The 24,131-nt window shown below is 37.0% G+C and overlaps 1 protein-coding gene across 5 annotated transcripts in view; it reads left to right on the plus strand.

The window, feature by feature from the left end:
- Positions 1-24,131, plus strand: part of LOC135220922 (tubulin monoglutamylase TTLL4-like) — a 111,102-nt gene that overhangs the window by 13,394 nt on the left and 73,577 nt on the right. For all 5 annotated transcript variants that reach the window (XM_064258569.1, XM_064258568.1, XM_064258572.1 and 2 more), the window contains exon 2: positions 1,636-2,474. In XM_064258569.1, coding sequence (XP_064114639.1) covers positions 1,655-2,474 — 820 coding nt within the window. In that variant the 5' untranslated portion in view covers positions 1,636-1,654. The remainder of the gene's footprint in view (positions 1-1,635; positions 2,475-24,131) is intronic.

The following is a 24,131-nucleotide window of genomic DNA, read 5'->3' on the forward strand; positions in this document are numbered from 1 at the left end:
AGCGACACGGCTGAGCCCAGAAATTACATTTTTATAATAAAACAGCTTTTTGTATATACCCAGTAATTAAAGATTAGAGGCCCACCCGCCTCCCCTCGCAGTACATAGGGTATAAACAAATTGTCGGATCTTTGTCGAGTTGTTCCTCTTCTGTGATAGTGGGCGGGGCTGTGCCTACACACAAAAAATCGCAACCGCGAGTTTCAAATCTTAGCTGCTATTTAGTTAGGAACTATAGTTATTTGATTACTAGGAAAGGGTATACAAAAAGTAATTTAACCCTGGTAAAAAAATGATTGTATAACATTTTCCACTAAGTTGTAAAGACAATTAGGGTTTGTCTTATTGGTTTCAACAACCCTTAACGCTACTCAGGTGTTTAAATCAAACAAAGAACGAAAAAAATATTTTTACTAAATATCTCAAAAAAATAAGTATGATTTTCTCATCACTTACAGTAAAAAAGCTTCCAGAAATTCACAGAATTCAAATATTTACAAAATCTTCACATGACTTCCTCCACCTGGTGGCGTCTTGAGCAAAGGAATAAATCATTCCGAAAAGTTGTATAAAAATATCAATAATGACAATTACGCTATAATCAATTATATAAAAACTGTGACTTTTACTATACTGACGTACAATGGACGGGTGGGTCATAAATGACTGGTATACTCGTGAAAAACGTTTTGTGGCGTCGAGATGAACAGAGCAGCAGCTAGAGAACATCCGACATCTGCAAGAGCGCATGCTCAGCTGTCGATTCACAGGCTAACTTTTTGACTGATGGGAAACCCAATTGCGCAGTTTTTAAAAAAAGCGTTTTTGCGCAGCTTCATGGTTATTTGTGCCCAGCATTACCTCTCCAGGGTTAATATAAAAATTTAATTTTTTGGACCATGCATGAAGTGGATGGTTAACCCTCACAAGTGTTAGCTTGTGTAAGAGAACTACAGTATTTTTATGGACATTGAGTACCTAACTTTGTTAAAAATGGTATTTATGCTGTCCTGCATTGTATGGATACTGGATGTATCCTAATCAGCATTTGTGAGTTCTTCGGAAATGAAGTATTTTATAAAGTGCTTTAGTTTAAGGAGTACTGTATGATGATCTGATTTGGAATACTTGCTGGGGACTTGAGCATTTGTAAACTGCTAGTTTTTCTTTCTAATATTTTGTCATCTGCAATGTGGCTCCTTTGGTAAAAGTACAGTAAAGCTTTAACATACCATGTGTGTATTAAATTATGTGAATATTTTATGCATTTATAGAATCAGAGGCCAGTTACTACTTGGATCCAAATGTTTTACTGGACCTTAAAATAAAGTTATGAATTAATTTAATTTACATTTCAATTTTACCCCATTTACAGTCAAGCAGTGGAGGTTTATTGATTGAAAAAAAATTATTCCATTAGTTATTTTATATTTTTTCTTGTACAAATAGTTAATGCTTTTGTTTTTTGCAGTTGTTTTTACAACAATGTCAATTAATTTTTTTTAAGAATCCAACTTGTACCTAAATGTTTGCCAAGTATTTTAATAGCATAAGGTAAATGGTATATAAGTGTCACTGAACTATTTTTAGATACGCTGTCCATACTTAACTCATTGCATTTTCAAATACTTTCAGATAATGATGTTGAAATAGAATGTCCAAGTGTCAGTGTGTGTTGTCCTTGTCACAAAGGCCACCCTTTAATGTCTTGGTAGGTGGGCAGCACCTGAACACCATGAAGGTTTCCGATGCCTCCCCAACTGCCAGGTCATCTACAACAACAGCTCAGCCAACCATCTCCAAACGTCACAACCCAGACAACACTGCTGGAGTTGTTGTGGAGAGTGAAAATGCTCCCCTTGCCTTACATAATAAACGCCAGCGAACGAAGAGTGGATCAGAATCGATGGATGCCTTGGTGGCATACCAGGAAAGTGCCATATCTGCTGCAGACTGCTGCAGCAGAGGAGAGTCTACCCCCCTCTGTGAACGTAATGTGAGAACTTCAAGACCCGAGGGAAACTCAGAGGGTACCAATTCCCAGTGTTTGGAAGCCTCATGTTCTTGTACTGTGTGGGACAAGGGTGGTGATAATTTAAATAATTTTATTGCTGGAGATTTAACTAGAGGTAATGTAAGTAGAGAGTGTAGGTGTAATGGACAGATAAATGTGTTAGAATCAAGTGATAATAGTTTAGTTGTAGGGGAATATTCTAATCACAGACCTGTAGTCGGTGGCACTGGTGGATTGTCACCTCACTGTGTAGCAACATTAGAATATGTGACCAAATTACCTGAAGGATGTTCAGGTGGTGTTAGTGATACCTCAGTGCTCAATTCTGCGAACCTAGGTGATCCAAGTGATGCCATTGAAGACTTAGAAGATGACGATAATTATCTAGATTCTTCTGAAGAGGAAGTGGAAGATGAATTTACCATAGTCAATAATGAAGATGATGAAAGCTGCGGTGAAGGTAAGAGAAATATTCTCTGCAAAGTTTTATTTATTTATTTATTTTTTTAAAATTTTATGTTAAGGTGATAATGGAGAGAATTTGAACAAGGCAATTAAGATATAGGGCAGTTAGGTGGGAAGAGACTAGAGGAAAGGATGACAAGTGGAAATCAAGGACCACTGTAGTTGTGAATCAAACATTTATTGCAAGCAACTGTTAGCATTTTCTTACGGGCAGTTTGGTGGGAAGAGACAAGAAGGAAGGATTAAAAGTGGAAGTCAAGGATCACTGTAGTTTTGAGTCACACATTTATTGCAAGCAATTGTTAGTATTTTTTACAGGCAGTTTGGTGGGAAGAGACAAGAAAGAAGGATTAAAAGTGGAAATCAAGGACCACTGTAGCCTTGAGTCAAACATCTGTTGCAAGCAGCTGTTGGTATTTTCTTACAATGCATCATACAAGATTTAGAGAATACTTATATGTTTTGCATTAAAAGTAGTATTTTGTATATGCAACTTACCCAGTAATTATAAATAGCTGTAGTTTCTAACTAAATGGCAGCTAAGATTTGAAATAGCAGTAGCAGTTCTCCTTGTTTTGGAATAGGAATAGCCCTGCTCACTATCGAGGTAGAGAGGAACTACTCGGCAAAGATCCATCAATTTGTTTCTGCCATGGTTGAACAATGGACAATCTCGATCCGCAGCTGGTGCTTTGAAATTCCTGTTGGTTACCTGTGGTTCACTGATTGGAGAAGTGCAGTTTGATTTTATTTAAAGACTTTTCCTCACTTTTGGATGGATTTTTTTTTTTTTTTTTACTTGAGAATTTTTCCAACATTGACGATGTCTGACGCTAGTTCGTCGTCATCCCTTTATTGCAGCAAAGGCTGTAGTACGAGTTTGACTTCCTTGAAGTATGACTTGTACACAATTTGCACTTCATACTGGGATCAAATTTGTTCACCATCATTATCGTGTGAGGAATGTATAGATTGGTATACAGTAGTCCCCCCATATTTGTGGGGGATGTGCACCAGACCCCCCCTCCCCCAAATAGTTGGGACCCATATAAAAATGCTGAAAACCGTCTATTTTGTTAGTTAAAACTCAAGATAAACCTACTAAAAATGTTTAGACTTGGTTTTTTAATTGTTTTATCACAATAAGTGCATTTTATGATAAAATTAGTGAAGAAAACCAGGAATTTCTGGATGTTTCTCATAGAAAAATACTGTGAATTTTTTGTGAATAATTGGTGGGAAATGTTCCTGAGAGAAATCCGTGATTCCAGAGAATGCGAATATAGGGGGTCCACTGTACTGGCTATCCAGCTAGATAAATCAACCAGGCTAGGAAGTTTTAGTCTTTATCAGGGTGATATTCTTTATTGTCCAAAGTCTGGCACTACACAGTGAAATACTACAAAAGAAACAAAATGCAATGAATTACAATGTTCAAAATTACAGTCACTCTTAACTAGTAGAGTATTACAAAACCACAAATCACAATGCAAAATGAGATGCAATTTTATAGGCTAACACATCAAAATGAACTTTCACAGACAACTTACGGTGTAGTATGCCACGGAATGCTTCAATCTCTCACAAGCTAGACAGTTCTCAAGCAGCAATGCTAACAAATTGGGGTTTGCACCACACAGCAAACACTATCCATCATAAAAAGTTGTAAGACCACATCGTGCAATTGCGCCAAAAACGAATGTAAAAAAAAAAAAAGAAGAATGAAGGGACAAACAAAACATGACACGCCAAGGCAGTAAACGACATGAGCCCAAAATATTATATGATACACCACAATTAGAATATTAATTAATGAAAAGTTTTGTCTTCTCATTTAAATAGCTAAAAAGGGAAAGGAAGAGAAAGGCTAAGCTTAGACATGATAAGACGAATACTAGTCAAGATGGTAATTTTGACTTATTAGTCTCTGTACTGTTGTCTCCTATTCCTTCCCAATCTTAACACCACAACCTTTACCCGACTCCCTCAATAATGCCCCCATTGCCGAATGAAGGGTCGAAGTAGGAGGCAAAATTCGACCATAAGTTTAGTAATATTTTAGATTCTATGGCTCTATTAGGTTCTTCATTTAAAGTCCTAATGGAGAAGGTAAGTAATCAAGGTGGTGATAGTGCAAGTGAATTGTTAATGGAGGAGCTGGCTATCCATCCCACTGATTCTCCCAGGCAAAGGTCCCTGGCACACTCCCATGAACCTGGGAGAAGCCTTACCGTAAGCCCAAGGGAGGTCAGTGGGTTCTGCCCACAGGTAGTTGGCCCCTCACACTCACCGTTTGCCTCCAAGGGTGTCAGAGACAGCCATTGGGAAGGTGTCATAGAGGAAGTGTTGAAACTTTCATCGAGCTCTGAGGCTTCCAGTCCGGAGATTAGGCACCAGTAGTGCTTTTAGGAGAAGTCTAGGCTGCTGAAGAGGCTATTGTCAGAAGCACCAACTTCCCCTCAGGTCCTTTCTAAGAATTCTAAAGCATTCCTGTGGTGCAAGATCAACCTTCATGGAGTTTCTGGGATTCTCCAGAATGTTTTTCTTGTTTGTGAGGAGGAGAATAGATCTTTCAAAGAAGCCAAGAGAGCTTCTTTTGTTAAACGTAAAAATGCAAACATGTCTGGCACGGTAGCTTCTGAGCACTCATCAGCGCCTGCGTAACCAGTTACACCTGGGTGTTTTGTCCCTTTTCGAGTCCCCAGTAGCGCCCGAACATGCCATGGCTGCGAAGCGCCCATTAATTCCTCGTCTCAGGAGCTTCCTGTAGTGCCTGAGCGCCAATGGCACCCACTCCACTAGAGGTGATTTAGTTACCGGTTGCGCTTGATTCTTGAGCGGATCGGCGCCCTTAGGCTGTGTTGGCGACAATGATCCTTCCCTGGATCTAATTAAGAAGTTGGACAACATGTTGGACTTTTTGAAGAAACCCAACTTCAGATGCTCTGCCTTGCACAGCATCAGTTGCTGCATCTCGCACGACTTCAAATGTACTTTTGTCTCGCGTTTCTTCAGCAGAGGAAGAAGCTCCTCAAGAAGCTGAAGAGGACTATCGTACTTTCTTTACTCCAGCTACTCTTGCTTCTCCACAGTCTACTTTATTGATAAGTAGCCAAATGCTGCACCAGATTAAACTCCTTCCAAGGATGGCACTTTCAACGTCAGCTAAGAAGGCTATTAGAGAAGTAAACAATTAGCTTTCAATGAAGAGAGAGCAAGGGAAGGCCTGCTTCACCTTTCCGCCAGCAAGAATATCTCAAAGGTGATATTTTTGTTACACCATAGAAGCAGCTCCCACTTTGGGTATGGCTCCATCCACCCAATTGGACTTCTTGACTCTCATTGATCCTTCTAGAAAACCTGCCTTTTCCGCAGCTATAGTGATGTTTTCGTCAGCAGAAATAGACCACTTATTGCGTAACCTGTTTAAGGTTTTTGAAGTGAGCAGTTTTATGGACTGAGCAATAGGGGCTTCAGCAAAAAAGACTCAAGAGATAGTGCTCGTGAGTTAGCCTCCCTTTTTAATTAAGGAATTCTGAAAAAGAGAGCCATGGGTCTCCACTGCAAAAAGAGTTACTTCTACTCAGAAGTCCACTCTTTTGTTCTCTCCCTTAGTCAAGGATTTCTGTTCCCACACACTGAATGACATCGGCTCGTCCCTGTACAAAAATTTCACACAGGATCTTTTATCAGGCTTCCAAATGACCTAAAAAACCTCCTGCCTTAGCCTCTAGATTGGAAACTCCAGCACAAAGACAGACCTTTTGGGGAGGAAGAGCAAGATTTTCGCAAGCAAGTCCATTAAGAAATCGACCTCGAGACCTATGACCAATTAGTGATTTGCACGTCTTCTGTGCTCTAGTAGGAGCCAGACCCCACCAATTCTGGGAAAGGTGGAAAGAAAGAGATGTGGAACAGTGGATTGTTTAAATCTCAAAAGAGGGCTGTTCTACCCTTCAGTGAAAAACCTCCTTTAGTCAAGAGTTTCATCACATTGACTGCTTATTCCAAAAACTCAGAAATGTTTTTGGCCCTCTTGGAAGAAGTTTCCACACTTATTTCCAAGAATGCAGTGGAGATAGAAGATGGGTCATCTTAGGGGTTTTACAATCGCCTGTTTGTAGTCTCACAGGCGTCAGGATGTTGGAGACTGGTCCTGGACATGAGTGCTGTGAATTTCTTTATTCAGGAAATTAAATTCAAAATGGAAGCCAACCATTCCATTCTGGCATCTATTCACCAGGTGGCCTGGATGGTTTCAATAGATATGCAGGATGCATATTTCCACGTCCCCATTCACTCTCCATCAAGGCAATATTCTTGATTACTTGGCAACCAGCAAGAGAATCGGTGAGATTCAGGCTATTGATAGAAGAGTAGGCTTCTTGGAAGGTGATGTGGGTTGCTCCTGCACTTAAGGGTTCCTGGCTAAGAATGAGTCACTGGCAAAACCCTGGCCTTTTTCTTTCAATATTAAAGATCTAAGTGATGGTTTAGGATTAGACAATGAGGAAAGACTTCAGGACAATTTCTTCCTTCTTTTCTTACCTTGTTAGAGGTTGAGGAGTTATAAGGGAGTTTGGGGGTACCGTGTACTTGGGTACCCTCTAGTCATAGTTTTTAAGGGATGGATATTAGTATTTTTTAAAACCAGTTTGGTGAAGGTATTGTTTTGTTTTCTATTTATATTGGTGATGGTACTGCGCCCTGGTCAGGTGATAAATGTTATGTTATTAGCGTCCAAAGTACTTCCTTCGCCTAAAGCTCTCATTCTCGTAATAGGTGACCTATGGCTATACTGCCATGCGTCTACAAAGTAAGATGATTACCAACCAGGGGCAGTATCATCCTGCAGCAGCTCTCGTACAGGTAAGGAACAGCAAGCATTTTTATCAATGATGGCAAATTTTCTATACTCAAATTTATTGCATTACGTAATATTTTGGGAATAGAACATGTCCTTGCTTCCCACGTCCTGTCAGTGTGGGAATCTGCTCTTTAATTACTGGGTAAGTTGCATATACAAAAATGACATTTTTATGATAAAAAACTTTTTGTATATACCTACCCAGTAATTAAAGATAGAGGCCCACCTGCCTCCCCTCACGGGCATAAACACACTGTCGAGTGGTTCCTCTCTTCCACGATAGTGGCCGGGTTATTAATACACCAAAACAAAACAAGAATTGGTACTGCGAATTTCAAATCTTAGCTGCTGTTTAGTTAGAAACTATAGCTATTTAATTACTGGTAAGTATATATGAAAAATTATTTTATTATAAAAATGTCATATTTTGTAATTAAATTGTTGTTCAACTGCTTGTAGGCTCTGAGTAGGATGACGGCTAGTTGTCTGTAAGATTTTATGGGGTTGGATGATGATATTAGTTGGTAACTTTATTAGGCTTCAGATCTTTGAGTGGGTGGTAGTAGTAGTTTTCCTCCAAATGTCTTTGGGGAAAACAGGAGGTGATGATGTTAATCCCAGAACTTTCCAGCCTTATACATTTCCTTGCAATTCTGTCTATCTTTGAGATAGGGCATTTTGGTTTTTGATGAGGCAATTGTTGATTATCCAGTTTATCAGCGAGAGTATAATAATACATATTGAAATTGGTGTAAATGCATGTTACATTTTGTTATATCAAGTGTGTTTGTGTGTGTTTAATTTGCCCTTTGCAGTAGTTAATTTGTCAGTCATTCAGTTAGCTCATTATACAAACTATTTTATATATAAGTAACTTACCCAGTAATTACATAGCTTACTGTTTCATTCACTCGGCAGTTAAAATTTTGAAATTTGCTGGTCACGCTAATTGTTTTGGGTATGTGACAAGAGCCCCACCCTTTTATGGATACGGTAGGTGACAAGAGCCCCACCCACTTACGGGTTACAGAGAGGAACAAAAGCAAAGAGCTCTCTTTGTTTCTAATGGGTGTTCACCAGTTTTTGGCAGCAGCTTAAAATTCTGAAATTCATACTGTACTGGTTGTTTCTCAACGGTTTAGTGAAGTATTCTAATATTGCTAGCCTTTGGGCAAATTTATTTACTGATGATAAGTATCTTTACAGACATTTGGAATGAATTACAGTGTTTTTCACGATTTTGACAAGTTTTTGACTTTACATCATGTTAGACTCTAGTTCTCATGGATTTTGGTAATGCAGTCAAGACTTAATAAGGAATCTTATTGTTCTCATTCAACTTTTAAAGTTTGTAGGGTATAGGTGTTCTATGGATCTCAGGTGTAATGAATGTGTAGAGTGGACAGATAAGAAATGGAAGACTTTACAATCTCATTTAAAGAAATTTACTAGAGACAAAGTTAGGAAAGCAGTTGCTAGGGGGCCTGGAGACTAGTAAATCTGTAGCTGCCAGGAATCTTCTCTTACAAACTCTTGACTCTAATATTCGCGTTATTTCTATGATACCTCTGTCACAGTCCTTTAACTGTCCCACCATCTACTTAGCCCGGCTTACATGCTTCCGCTCCCAACCCCATTGCTAGCTTCAAGTCGAGTTGTTTGCTATTTGAATGATAGAAAAGACCATTGCTCAGCTTGGCTCTTCAGTTAAAGTCTTTATGGACAAAATGAGTGTTTCTGAGTGGCTGATAATGCATACAGTGCTCCCCACTTTCATGTGGTATTATGTTCCAGAACTTGCCATGGAAATGCAAAAATCCCCTCTAAAAATCCTTATACTAGTTGCCAAATACCCAGTACCCCACAAACTAAAATGCTTATAACTGTCAGTTTTAACTTTGCACTGCTTAATTTGATAGCTCAGACACAAATGTAACCTAAATTATCATACTAAAACAATTAAATATAATAAAAAAAATACAGCCAAACTATCATCCCAAAATATCTGAAGACATCTTTGATTAGTACCCTTTTACAACTGTTACTCTTAAGTATACTTTATACCCCGTAAAATGCTTATAACAATGATTTACTAATTTTAAAATATTAACATTAATGGAAATGGTAAAATATCTGTAAGATATTTAATACAAATTAAATAAATCTATTTTACAGAATGTATGACCATTAATCAGGTTTCATCATAAAAATTTGTGTTGAGTCACATACTCAATATGAAAAAAATACAGTAATTAGTGAATAGTGTTGCTTAAAAAAAAAAAAAAAAAAGCAAATGGTAATAATTTTAAGAGATATGGTCAATAGAAAAAAATACAAAAATAAGTGAAAGTTCCCCATGGAAAAGTGAATACTAATGTGTTCCGCAAAAATCTGCAACCAAGTGGACTATGGAAATGTGAAACTCGTGAAACTGGTGGAGCACTGTAGTGCTATAGTGTGTCTGAACCTTCTTGTCATTTTGGTAAGGCAAGGGTGGAAAGTGATGCTGCCAAATCAAACTGTCACTTAACCCTTAAACGCCAACTGGACATATTTTACGTCGACATTTTTTGTCTCTCGGGTGCCGACGGGACATATTTTACGTCGACATACAAAAGTTTTTTTAAAAATTTGCGGAAAAATACTTTTAGGCCTACCAGCTGAAAACTCTTGAATCACACGCCTTGGGGGATGCTGGGAGTTCACGGATCAAGGTGTTGTTTTGTTTACAATCGTTACGCAGGCGCGCAAGCGCGAATTTCTTTCTTGCCGCACTAAAAAGTATCTGTGACACATCTCGGAAATTATTTCGTCACTTTGACATAATTTTTGTACCATTTTAAATTGGCCGTTACATGGAGTATTATATATGAAAATGTGCGCATTTTTATGTAGAATACAACAATAAAATACTCATGATTGTAGCTTTATCAGTTTTGAGATATTTTCATATAAATAAGGATAAGTGCCAAAATTTCAACCTTCGGTCAACTTTGACTCTACCGAAATGGTCGAAAAACGCAATTGTAAACTAAAACTCTTATATTTTAGTAATATTCAATCATTTACCTTAATTTTGCAACTAATTGGAAGTCTCTAGCACAATATTTCGATTTATGGTGAATTTATGAAAAAACTTTTTCCTTACGTCCGCACAGTAACTCTTCCGAAAAAAATCATACATGCGATTGTGGTAATGTTTGCACCATTTTAAAATTAGCCGTTAAATAAAGTTTTATATATGGAAATGTGCGCAATTTCATGCACAATACAACTAAAAACAACCCATGGTTGTAGCTTTTATCAATTTTGAAATATTCTCATATAAAAAATGATAAGTGACAAATTTTCAACCTCGGTCAACTTTGACTCTACCGAAATGGTCGAAAAACGCAATTGTAGGCTAAAACGCTTATATTTTAGTAATATTCAATCATTTACCTTCATTTTGCAACAAATTGGAAGTCTCTAGCACAATATTTCGATTTATGGTGAATTTATGAAAAAAATAACATTTTCTTTACGTCCGCGCGGTAACTCTTCCGGATTCTCCGCCACAAATCTCCGAAATGCATACGTCCCATTCTCGGAATATTTGCTCCATTTCAAATTAGGCATTTCATAGAGTTTTATATATGAAAATGTGCGCAATTTAATGTAGAATAAAACTAAAAATATTTGAAGGTTGTAGCTTTTCTAATTTCCAAAATAATTGCATATAAAAAAAATATATTTATAAAAATTCGACATTCGGTCAACTTTAACTCGTCAGATATGGTCGAAAACTGTAATTGTAAGCTAATACTCTTACAGTATAGTAATATTCAATCATTTGTATTCATTTTGAAAGAAATTGGAAGTCTCTAGGACAATATTTAGATTTATGGTCAATTTTTGAAAAAAATATTTGTTTACGTTCACGCGTTACGAATTCATGCATTATTTTGTGGTAATATTTTCTCTGTGTTGCTTTTATCGTTTTACAATGTGTTATATACCAAAATGATCGCAATTTAGTGTACATTACAATGAAAAAAAGTAACTCGTTACCTTTAACCGTTTTGCGCACAGCGCGATTTGAATACAATTATACATATATGAAATTTCGTTTTTGCGCTATCATATATCACATCATTTATATATGATAATGATAATTTTTTTCATTTCTGATGGTTGCATACTAAACTTCAGCCAATGACAAAAAAGGGAGCCAAAAATGAACTCTTAATCTTGAAAACTAAGCGCGCTGTGATTTTTTGAAAAAATTTTTTCTGCTTCCGTGCTCACTCCAAAACACCTCCGGCACACGGGAGACAATTTTTATTTTACCGCTTCGGCGTTTAAGGGTTAATTTAGTATTTGTAAGCACCACAGACAAAGAAATGCTAAAATAGTTATTGCCAGATAGTATTCTTTTTATCATATCAAAATCTTTCATAATATTTTACACTAGGTAATGATGTAAACATTGCTTTTATTCTTAAACATGGTGCAAATTTTTAGCTATGTTACCAGTTTTCTTAAGGGGGCTGGCCAGTACCCTATATATGGGGGTATAGGGGGAAAAAATGCTGTCGTGTAAAAAATCATGGAGCTTTGTATGGCAATGGAGAATGCGTATATGAAATATTTCGTCAAAATTCCTCTAACTTTCGTAGTTACAGGGTAATTAATAAATGTAACTCAATAACCCAAAAACATTGATCCGTACAAGAAAATGCAATATTTCTTCTGGTATTGTAAATTTTTTATAATTATTGTCAAAGAAATTATGAGCAATGGCATCTGTAGAGATTCCATGAGTCGCAGGAGGGAAGGTTCTCAGCTTACCACGTTACAAAGCAAGCAGAAACATGAAAGAGGTTACCCGTACAAGTTTCACCTCTGACATTCGCTTGCTTTTACCGTTTTTTATCTTTGTTTTGGCCTGAATTTCATCATGCCAAAGAGGAAAAGACAAGCAAAACATCTCGCTAACCTATAGAAGAAGAAAGTTCACTCTAATATGAGTTCAGAATATCATAATGTCCGCGATATTAGCGTTAATTTGCAATTGCTGACGTTGTTGACTCGTGAACGCAGTTGACGTGTGAGGACTTGCCGAGTCCTGGGTCGCTTAAAACAGTCTTCCTCTCCTTGAGTCGTGGTGGATGCGATACAGTACTCAGCTGCTGTCACCTCTATTGATAAATATCGCTTTTTGTCGCCAAGGGTTGCAGAGAAAAAGCAATCCTTTAAACTCTCTTGTTTGCCTCCTGTCGCCAGCTCTCTCCTCCCGTCGCCCCAGGGACTTGTTGCCCATTGGTGGATGGTGTCGACTTTAGGAGCAAGACACTTCTACTGAATCAGTGATCTAAGTTGGCCAACTCTGTCAACAGTTTTCCAAAGGCCAAGGACCTGTTGCTTCTTCTGGCCCAATTTCTATGCATTATATTATTAATTCTCTATATCCCCATTCTTATCTAGTGATATGGGGATGATACTTAATTATGCATGCTTGTTGGTCAAGATGAATAGGCATGTACTGCTTGAAGAATTCTAGGCCTGAAGGTAACTTCCTATATGGTAAGGGCTTTTCCTCATTAGGAAACATGGCTTCACAGGATATTTTCAGATAGTCATGCTCAATTAATATGCAGTTTCAGTGTAAGAATTACGACTTACAAATAGAGTTAATTAAATTTGTAACTAATCCAGAACCAACTTTGGCTCCAGGACTGTAGGAGAGGAGGGACACTGTAACCAAGAATTGTCCATTTTGTTCTTAAACCTAAGTCCAGGTTTTGGTCTTTTCCCCCTGTCATGCAACACAGAGTTTAACTAGTGTCATTACACTTTCATGCAACATAGAATGGTCTACACTACACCTGGTAAAACTTTTTAGATGTCAGGGCAGTGGAAAGACATCAGGATGCTTAGCAGATTTATTCCTGGTCAGAAACAAAGTCTTAGTGGGAAGTTTGCTGCTTTGAGTGAAATAAAGCCACATATTGGTTTGATCATTCATTCTGTAGAAGGACAGTGTTTTAGCAATAGGGGGTTCAGGAATAACAACTGTCTACAAGGGCCTTTACATCCGTAAGTTTGGCACTTGGTGTGGATTTAAGGAGCACTCATTTAGACTTCTTAGCATGTAGGGGAACAGCGACATCCTAATGATTACTAGTACTACTTTGTTGGCCCTCAGGCTTGAGCAGTGGATTTCCTTAAATTGTGCCTAATTTAGACTTGTAGGCCTGCTCCTCGTATCTACTTTTGAATACTATTGAGCTATTTCAAGTTCAAGAATAGTTTAGTGTCTCCTGTAGAGCCCTTGTGGCCTCAGGGCAAATGATTTTCAGAGTTTCCAATGCTCTCAGTAGATGCCTCATTCTTCTGTTGAGGAGAAATTAACTCTGCTACACAATTCCATACAGTTCCATTAACTTAGGCATCTCCTTAACTGCTTGGAGATGTTAGAATGTCCCCTCCCAGTAATAAGATTTTTAAGTTAACATAGGATCTGTCCTTAATTTAAAACTGCCATGGCCTGGGGTCAGAAGCAGTGGTCTGTTTATTGCTGAGGGTATCATTCTAGAGGAATTTTCAGCACCTGGATCCTTGTAGACGTCAATGTTTTCTGTTAGAGGAGATGAGACTTTTCACTGTTTACTTCCAAACTTATTGTTCCATAAGTACTTTCCTCAGTATTGCATCAAGTACTTTTAGATCTTGCTGAGGACCAGCACTTGAAGGTGTTGAGATTGAAGCCCCTTCATCTCTATATCAGTCTCTCTTTGGAGTTTAGATGCGGGTCTAAACTATCTGAATTTACTGTAAAACCTTTTATTTAGCACTAGCAGTGGTTAGTAAGTAAATTTATTGTCAGCACCCTTCTTTAAGCTAGTGTAAAGGGAATGCTATTATAGCTTTCTGCCGTAGAGCTGAGGGTGATGTTAAGGCTATGCTTTACAGTGCCCTGTAAGAATTTCAATGTACCCCTTAGTGGGAAAGAAGAGGAAACTTCTCTTTCCCGTTGGGGCATGTAAATTTGAAAAGTTAAACCTAGAACTTTTTTATCAACCTTTTAAAAACCTTGAACATCTTTGTCAAAGGTAAATGCTGGAAGAGGCAAAGTTAACCTTTGGTTTTGTGGTTTTAGGAAATATAGATGATGTTGTCAAAGATTAAGCTTGGAAGAGGCAAAAATCAACCTTTTGTTTTGCGGTTTTAGAAAACCTAGCCGTCTTTGCCAGTAGTTAAGCTTGAAGGCAAAGTTAACTTTTTGTTTTGTGTTTTAGAAAACCAAGAATGTATTTGTGAAGGTTAAGCCTGGAAGAGGCAAAGTTAACCTTTTGTTTTGTGATTTGTAGAAATTTATAACGTCTTTGCCAAGGTTTAAACTTGAAGGCAAAGTTAACTTTTGTTTTGTGGTTTTAGAAAACCTAGAATGTATTTGTGAAGGTTAAGCCTAGAAGAGGCAAAGTTAACCTTTTGTGTTGTGATTTTTAGAAACTGTCAAGGAACACAAGGTCCTCTATGATATATTGGCTACGAGTCAGGCAGCAGATAGGCAAAGCTGTTGGCTATGTTACTTCCTACCCTTCCAGACAGTAACGTGTCGTAATGACAGTACGCACTGTGCGCAAGTTAAATCAGTTACAAGTTAAAAGCATTTTAGTTTAGTACAGTATGAATACAGAACTGTATTATAAAAGGTAAAAGTATAAATGAAAATGTTATTTACCTTTTGTAAATGAAAAGGGAAATGGTACATGATGAGCTGTGGAATGGTAACTATCGTAAATCATGGATGAACATAAGTACAGGCAGTCCCCGCTTATCGATGCACTGTTAATGGCAATCCAGTTTTATGGCGCCATAAATCGCTGAGTTCTGGTTATCAGCACCATAAAAAGCCAAGTTTGGTTATCAGCGCCATAAGGCGCCATACAGTTATAGCTCCAAAACATAACTAAAGGAGGCACCATTAACTGGTTATTGGCATCATTAACCTGAAATCACAGCCATAAGCGCCATAAATTGCCAAGGTTTGGTTAATGGTGGGTTTTGCTTATCAGAATCCATTTTTTTAGGTGTTATCGATTTTTAGTCATTGACGGATTAGGACTAGTTATGTCCAAATAAGCATGACCTGATGTATTATTGGAAAAAAAAAAAAAAAAAAAAAAAAATCCCCCCCCCCACACACCACACACACACACACACACACACACACACACACACACACACACATCGTTCACTGCATTTACCAGCCTGTTAGTGGCATAAAGCAAAAAATTATTGTAAAATTTCTGTAAGACTCTATAGAAGGAAGTGAGAAATTTACTTTACTTCCCGACTAAAATATACATCAGTATTTACAATAAAAACTGGCTCTCAAAAAATATATCAGATTAAATATGTATATAATCTCAATATAGCCCTGTGAGAGACTTTGAGCAACAAATTGTCACACTGTCCGTATGACTTGCCAATTCTGGGAAGAGAAAGGCAGTCCCCAGTTATCGGCAGGGCTTCTGTTCCCGGCTGGGTGCTTATAAGCGAAAACCGCCATTAACCAAAACTCAGCGATTTATTTCGTATTTCTTGGCATATTTTTACTGTGTATATATTTTTGGGAATATAAAATTATGTAAAGGTAGACAGCAGCTCCCATCAAAGTATCTGGTTTACAATTATAAACATCTCCATATGCGAGTGTGGTATTGGTCCAAATGAAAGGGTAGTTCTTTGTGAGATTGTTATGCATTTCCTTTTTGGATTTTTGTGCCATGTAGTGAATTGGAAGACTCACTTTGATAGCAACAATGGCAGAACTCGGAGATATAGGTAAGGGATTTGTTTTTCTATGTAAGTGATATTCCATTATATAAGACCAGCAAATTTGATTTTATTGCAGTGAGTTGCTGTGTATGTGTGTGTGGAGAGTGAGTGAGTGAGATGGGTAGAGTAACTTGTGTAGCCTTGAGTGTTCAGCATTGTTTACTTTGCTCTAAGAGGTCCACAATAATAAAAAATGTTGCAAGTTTGTGTATAATTTAAAAACTCTTTACAAAGCTTTCGAACCCTGAACAATTAGGCACACCATGTACTGAGGTGAATTTAAAAACAAACACGAGTCGCTGAAGTTTGTTGACACCGGTCGTTAGCTCGTTTATAGACCAGGTGATGAAGGAGGGGGACAGTTAACTCCAACTAGGTTGCTCGTTTATGGACCAGGTGATGAAGGAGGGGGACAGTTAACTCCAACTAGGTTATTTCTTCTCCCCTATCAATCCTGGTTGCAATTCTGTTAGATATCCACAATGGTTGTTGCAACATTGCAGGAAGTCCTTCATCCAGGGGGATAGATTGGGCATCGTAACCAGACTCCCCTGGGTCAGCAGTTACCAGTACAGGGAGAGGCAAGGCAGACGCAGCATCAGGAGAGGGAAAAACAGAGCATATCCAACAGTTAAAATTTTTTAAAAACACATTAGTAAAATAAAAATTAACAAATGGTGCTTCATTAACAAAAGACTTGTTTCCTTTGAATGATTCTCCTAAACTTACAGCAGCTCCCTCAACTAGTCATCTAACATTTACATTGTTACTTGTAAAGATAATTTTAGCCTCTTTCCAATTGGGTTTATGATCATTAATGAATGCATGTGCTACTATTGCGCTGTTTTCTTAATGTAGTTCATATGCTCGCTTGTGTTTGCCCAAACGTATATCTAGTCCTTGTCCACTTTCGCCAAAGTATTTTCTGTTACAGTCCATACATGGTAGTTCATAAATGCCTTGAACTATGCGATTTTTATTATAGTTATTGTTTCTTACGAGGGTGCGTCTTATCGTGTTTTCATATTTGAAACAATAACAATGATAAAAATCCCATTGTCCCAGGTGTTTATGAACTACCATGTATTTATTGTAATGGTAAATATTTTGGCAGATTGCTTCAATGGTGGTATCATCTGTTTACTCAAATCACCATTTTGGCCCATATTAAGGTCATGGGGCAGTAAAGCAAAATGTGGTAGGCAAATTGTGATGGGAGTTCTGACCAAAAAATATATACAACCCCTTACTAAACCTCCAAACAAGTGACTGAGAGCTCTGTCCTTGTCAAGTGTCTAGGCTCCACCCCTTTCTTGAAGCGCTGTAAGCAGCATAATGCAGTGATGGAATTTCTTCATAACTTTTCCGTTATTTCAAAATTCAACAAGATATTAGGTAGCTTGACGCTTAATGGCCTATCTTGTCAAGTACTGCATATCGTACATACTCGTGTAACGCAATCTCGCATAAATGTGACCCCAATTTTTCACCCTTAAAAAATTATTTTATCACATATCTCACGTAGAATGTGAGTTAAATTTATGAGATCGAATAACAATAGGCAAACCTCTTTTCCTCCTCTTTATTTGTTTTATTTTTTAGTTGGCCAACACCTTTTCCTCCATCTCTTTATGTGTCCCATCTTCTAGTTAAGTTTAAAAAAGTAAAAGAGATGCCAAAAGTATTGTTAGTAATGTTGTAGTTGTTTTGAAAATGTATACAGCCACAAAAAGTAGATTTGCTATGAACAACAGAATCCAATAACAACCACCTTTTTGCTTACGTTTCAACCATCCTACAATGGTGAAAAATTACCATAGTTATGTTACAAATGACGTAAAGGAGAATAGGAATGATATATTTTTACATTACTATATCCTTATTTGCTATGGAGAAAAGATTGGCAAAGGCACATACATACTGCTAAATTTAATCTGTAAGGTATAACTGAAGTTGAGGAAAGAGTGTTGATCTGCTAACGGCTATTATCGTGCATCGGCAACATGGATGAAACTCGCAAACTTCGCAATAGCATCATCAAACTCGACCCCAAACAAAATTTGGGAGAAACTTGTTTTAATTAAAACTATGGGGCATGAAAGAACACATTTTACTGTTTTTACTCCAATAAAAGATAAATACGTAAAGCTCGTAGTATTCTGATGAGATCAAGTGAAGATATCAATTGGAATCTGTTGATTTTTGTTTACGCAATAAGCATGCCCTCAAGCGCCATCTACTAATGGAAAAATAACTAAATTTTGTTCACAAACGATACGTATTTAAGTGATATTTTGACTTTTAAAAACTTCGTATAATGTAAAATAACTCCATCCCATATAAATAAGAGTATCTTGGGATTCATTTGCTCTAACTTGGAGCAAGGAAGCGGCTCTGATTTAAGTTCAGTGCAACAAAACAAACTTTCGCAGTTGCTCTCATCTGATTCCCAAACCAAAACATTGATTGCTGTGTTTGTCTTTTAAAATACAAACAAATATAATATGAAAATATATATAATATTATTGAACGCAGTGAAGTAAAGCATGACTTTTTAAAAGATCCATGGAAAAGATGCATATCCATTATGCTTGTGTTTTATCATACAATACTGATATGTGATTGTAATTATTACATACTCAAATTTTATATCTCATGTATGATGTTACCCCCTTAAAATTAGATCTTCAAAAGTTGCCTGATACACGAGTATAAACGGTATAGAGTGGTACCTCAGGATACGAAATTAATCAGTTCTGAGACAGCCTTCATAACCTGAGTTTTTCGTATCTTGAACCGCATTCGTTCCAAGCCCTACAAAAACACCCCAGTAAATTTTATAATAAAGCTAAATTGACCAATAAACAATCAAATACAACAATTTGGACCATTCAATACCTAACTTAAACTACATGCACTACTAATATGTACTACATACCTGTAAATAAAGTGTATTAGTGTACATGGTATACAAGAAATACTGTACATACATACATACGTATTTAGTAAAATGTGGAACCTTACCTTTCGAGTGAGGCGATCTCCGAAAGTGGCGACAGAGGAGGAGGACAAATGGGAGAAAACTTAAACACTTAACTTTACGAAACATTAAAAAATGTCAGGAAACAATAACACTAAATTTTACGAAACACATTAACAAATGGCACAAAACGTTAACACTGAACTTTACTAAAAACTTTTAAATAAATTTTTTTTTTTTAATACAAAATTTTTAATTTCTTCAACACCAAATGGATGCCAGTCTGTTTATGGAATTTATGAAACTACCCCCTAGAAGCCTTAAGTCTGGGGTTGCCGTTGATGTCCCTTCTCCTCCACCGTCTTCGGCCTCGGCAATCAAATCGCCGAAAATAGCGCTGACCTTCTGGCAGATTGCTGTCTCAGTTATTTTATCGCCAGCAATTTCTTTGTCCTCAATCCATAGAAGAAGCAGCCTCTCCATCTCATCATGCATGTGGCTCCTCTTGTTGGACAAAATAGTCATTCCCTTGGATGGTGTAGCTGCTTTGATGGCTTCCTTCTGCTTAAAAATGATGCCTATCATCGACGGATTTTGGCCGTATTCCTTAGCAATCTCACTCAACCGCATGCCAGCTTCATACTTCTTGATAATCTCCATTTTTGTCTCCATAGAAAGCACCCTCTTCTTTCCGTGAACTTCAGCAACTTTCTTGGGACCCATGTCTATACTGTACGTAATTAAGTTATGTAGTATACTAATTAAGTTCTCACACAACATGATACAGTAGTACAACGAAATCACTAACACGAATTTACGTTGACAAACAAAATCGTACATGTGAACAAACGAATTCCACGTGTGTACGATAACATTGGTGCGAACAGTGGCTGAAGAAGAACGCCTTTATGTAGAGCACCATGGGAGAGATGCTGACCAATAGGAGAGCAGGATCTTATGGTGGTGACTAGCATCAGGAACCAATGGGAGAGTGAGGATGGTGGCGAGTCTACTCAGTTGGCGGTGCGCGAGTTTTAAAATTGTTCTTGGTGGTCCGGGCGAATCTCGGGACTTTACAGCAACAACCTTTCGTAACCTGAATTATTTTCATATGTAGAGCCAAAAAAATCTTTGTATTTGCTGTTGTAACTTGAATTTTTCGTAAGCTGGGACTTTCGTATGTCGAGGTACCACTGTATATACTATATAAGCACACACAGTTGACCCATGGTATTTGTCAGGGATAGGGACCACAACCACCTGTGAATACTGAAAATATGCGAGAAGTTGGAGCCCTCCCTATAAAAATGTTTATAACTGCCTATTTATAATAGTTCAGATGTTACATATACCTTAAACTATCATCCTAAACCATTTTAATATTATTTCAAAGTTACCTTACATTACCATTAAAACTATATGGCTTAAAATTATGTGGGAAAACTAATCAAGTTCCCCCTATACTCTGGCACAGCCATTTTCTCTCACACAATTCAGGCAGTTTCGTTTTCTTTTTACAGCACATAGGGGAAATATTGGGAATTCACGAGTTAAGTACTGTACCTAAATGCTATTTAAATATGCAATGAAAAAAATTGATTTGGTATTTTGCTGTTTACTTTTATATTAATGCAATCAGAGGTGCTTAGCCAAAGAATCTTGTTCAGTTCATTTTCATTATGGTAAGAAATTAACCCTTTAAATCAGGAAATGAAGGAATTAACCCTTAAACGCTGAGCTGCTATTTACCAGTGTCTCGTATGCCAGCGGCTTTCAGGAGTTAGCGCCGAAGCGGAAAAAAAGTTTTTTTCAAAAAATCACAGCATGCTTAGTTGTTGTGTTTTGTTTGCGTTGTTTGTTTTTGCTTTTATTTCCTTACGGGCTTCTTTTATTCTCTTTCTCTCTTCTCTATTCTTTATAGTCCGTCTTCTTTCAGTAGCTTGTTGGTAATGTTTGGAAGGTTATCTGTTATATGGGCTTACCTTCAGTTATCACTTGCGGTGAGTTTTTTTTCTTTTCTTAGGAACATTGTAGATTAATTTCTTTTCGTTTTCCAGTCTCTCAGGAGGTTTTAAAGCTTGGGTACACCGTAGGATTCCTGGCAAGTTAATCACCACTTAATTAATCTTACTTATTATTAACTACTAGTCACAGTTTAAAAGTTTTACACAACACTACACAAGGAACAGAGGGAGAATGGACATAGCCTCCCCGTATAAGGCTTAGATCCTAACTGAATTTCTCTGAGAGCTCTAGTGAAGTCTCAACCTAACTCATACAGTTAAGCTCCTCCTTAACTTCTACTAAGACACATCCTACTACTTCTTGTGTGGCTTTCCTTACTTCAGGTGCCACCCCTAGATTAGTCTTATTGGTTCCGTTTCTCTACGGTAACCACCCACTAAGGTGTCAAAGTTCAGATTTTCCACTGGAGTTTGCAACTTACTGTTTTGGCAAACTGCTGCCTGTGTTTAGTCTCGTTTTTGAAACTGCTATTTCTGCAGTCTGATACTGCCACACATCTACTCCCTTTTCTACCTCTCCTAGTAGATTTTTTCATTACTCTACCCTCACTCTATACATATTTCTACCAGTGGATTTTCCTATCTAATTGTCCCTACATATTTATAGACAGACTCCTGTTGTTTCCTAACAAGTTTTTAAGATAAGAGTTCATTTTTGGCTCCTTTTTTTTATCATTGCCTGAAGTTTAGTATGCAACCATCAGAAATAAAAAAAAAAATTATCGTATAAAAATATTGGAATATATAACAGCGCGAAAAAAAATTTCATATATAATTGTATATAAATCGTGCTGTGAGCAAAACGGTTAAAGCTAATGAGTTAATCTTTTTTTTTTTGTCTTATTATATACTAAATTGCGATGATTTTGGTATATAACATTGAAAAACTATCAAAGCAACACAGAGAAAATATCATAAAATGATGCATGAATTTGTAATGTGCGGATGTAATAAGTTTTTCAAAAATTCACCAAAATGAAGGTAATTGATTGAATATTACTAGACTGTAAGTGTTTTAGCTTACAATTGCAGTTTTCAAACATTTCGGTCTAGTTAAAGTTGACTGAAGGTCGAATTGCGCACATTTTCATATATAAAGCTTTATGTAACGGCTAATATATAACAATGCAAACATTACGACAAACTGACGAAAGAATTTCTGAGATATTTGGCAGTTACCGTGCGCGGATGTCAGGAAAAAGTGCTTTTCAAAAATTCACCATAAATCGAAATATTGTGCTAGAGTTTTCCAATTTGGTGCAAAATGAAGGTAAATGATTAAATATTACTAGAAGGTAGGCGTTTTACCTTAAAATAACATTTTTCGACCATTTCGGTTGACTTAAAGTTGACCAAATGTTGAAATGTTGGCACTTAACGTGATTTATATGAAAATATTTCATAACTGTTAAAAACTACAACCATAGGTTGTTTTTTGTTCTATTCTACATGAAATTGCACACATTTTCATATACGTATAAAACTCAATGTAACGGCTAATATAAACCGGTGCAAACATTACGACAAACTGACGAAAGAATTTCTGAGATTTTCGGCAGTTACAGCACGGACGTAAGGGAAAAGTTTTTTTTTTTTTTTTTAATTTACAAAAAATCGAAGTATTGTGCTAGAGACTTCCAATTTGTTGCAAAATGAAGGTAAATGATTGAATATTACTAGAATGTAAGGGTTTTAGCTTACAATTGCATTTTTCGACCATATTGGTCGAGTCAAAGTTGACCGAAGGTTGAAATTTTGGCACTTATCGTGATTTATATGAAAATATGTTAAAACTAATAAAAGCTACAACCAAGGGTGTTTTTTTTGTATTTGCATGAAATTGCACACATTTTCATATATAAAACTTTATGAAACGGCTAATATAAAACGGTGCAAAGTTTACGACAAACTGACGATAGAATTTCTGAGAGGTTTCGCTGATGCTTTTTAGTGCTAGAAGAAGGAAATTCGCGCATGCGCCTGGGTAACGCTTGTAAACAAAACAACAGCTTGATCCGTGAACTCCCAGCATCCCTCAAGGCGCGTGATTTAAAATTTTTTGCAAACTAGGTCTATAACTTTTTCTGCGAATATTTAAAAAAACTTTTTGTAGTCGACGTATAATATGTCCAGTTGGCGTTTAAGGGTTATTGGAGCTACATCAGTAGCAGCAGCGTACAGTAGCTTTGCAGTTTTTATAATGAAGGAATTAAAAGAGTTACATCAGTAGCAGCAGCGTACAGAAGCTTTGCAGCTTTTGGAGTAGGAGCAAGTGTCGGTGGAGGTTGCTACAAGTGAGACAAAGGAAGTGTTGAGAATGTGAGAGAAAATTGTAGTTTATTTAAAAGAAATATCCTGAAAAAGTTCAAACAGGTCATGCATCAGAACTGTTTAATGACACTTGCCCAGCTCATTCTTGAAAAATTTTTGAAAGACAGGAAGAAACAAATCTCCTTGGACAGGTTTTAAATGAAACATCCTGCAAGTGAAATTGAGGCTCAGAAGAAAAAGAAGGCATTACAGTATTCGTGCGAGATCATTTCTGACTTGGCATCTATACATTGGTTCATTCATTTGCTTCAATGTGATGTTTTATGCATAATATTGAGTGCATTTTTCACTAAATTAGGAATTTGCTTTACAGAAATGGTATGCTTATTGTTAACTTGTTAAGTTGAAGAATGCTCACCTTTTTTAGTTATGTAAATTTATTCATGTATTTTCTTCAAATCTTGTAATTTTTCCTCTGTTTCCATAATTTTGCTTCTGTGCTATCATGGGATTCTTGTTAAGCAAGTTTTGTTCTTTACGTATTCCTTATCAGAGTTAGTTTTTGAATCGGAACATTTCGCCCGTTTTACCAATACAGTGTGACCCACACCTTTGGTTCTCTGTCCGTCTCAGCTGTTCATTGCTTCATAAAATTTCTTGCTCTGCTAGTTTTGAAAAATTTTG

Source organism: Macrobrachium nipponense, chromosome 2 (assembly GCF_015104395.2).
Source record: "Macrobrachium nipponense isolate FS-2020 chromosome 2, ASM1510439v2, whole genome shotgun sequence".
Lineage (NCBI taxonomy): Eukaryota > Metazoa > Arthropoda > Malacostraca > Decapoda > Palaemonidae > Macrobrachium > Macrobrachium nipponense.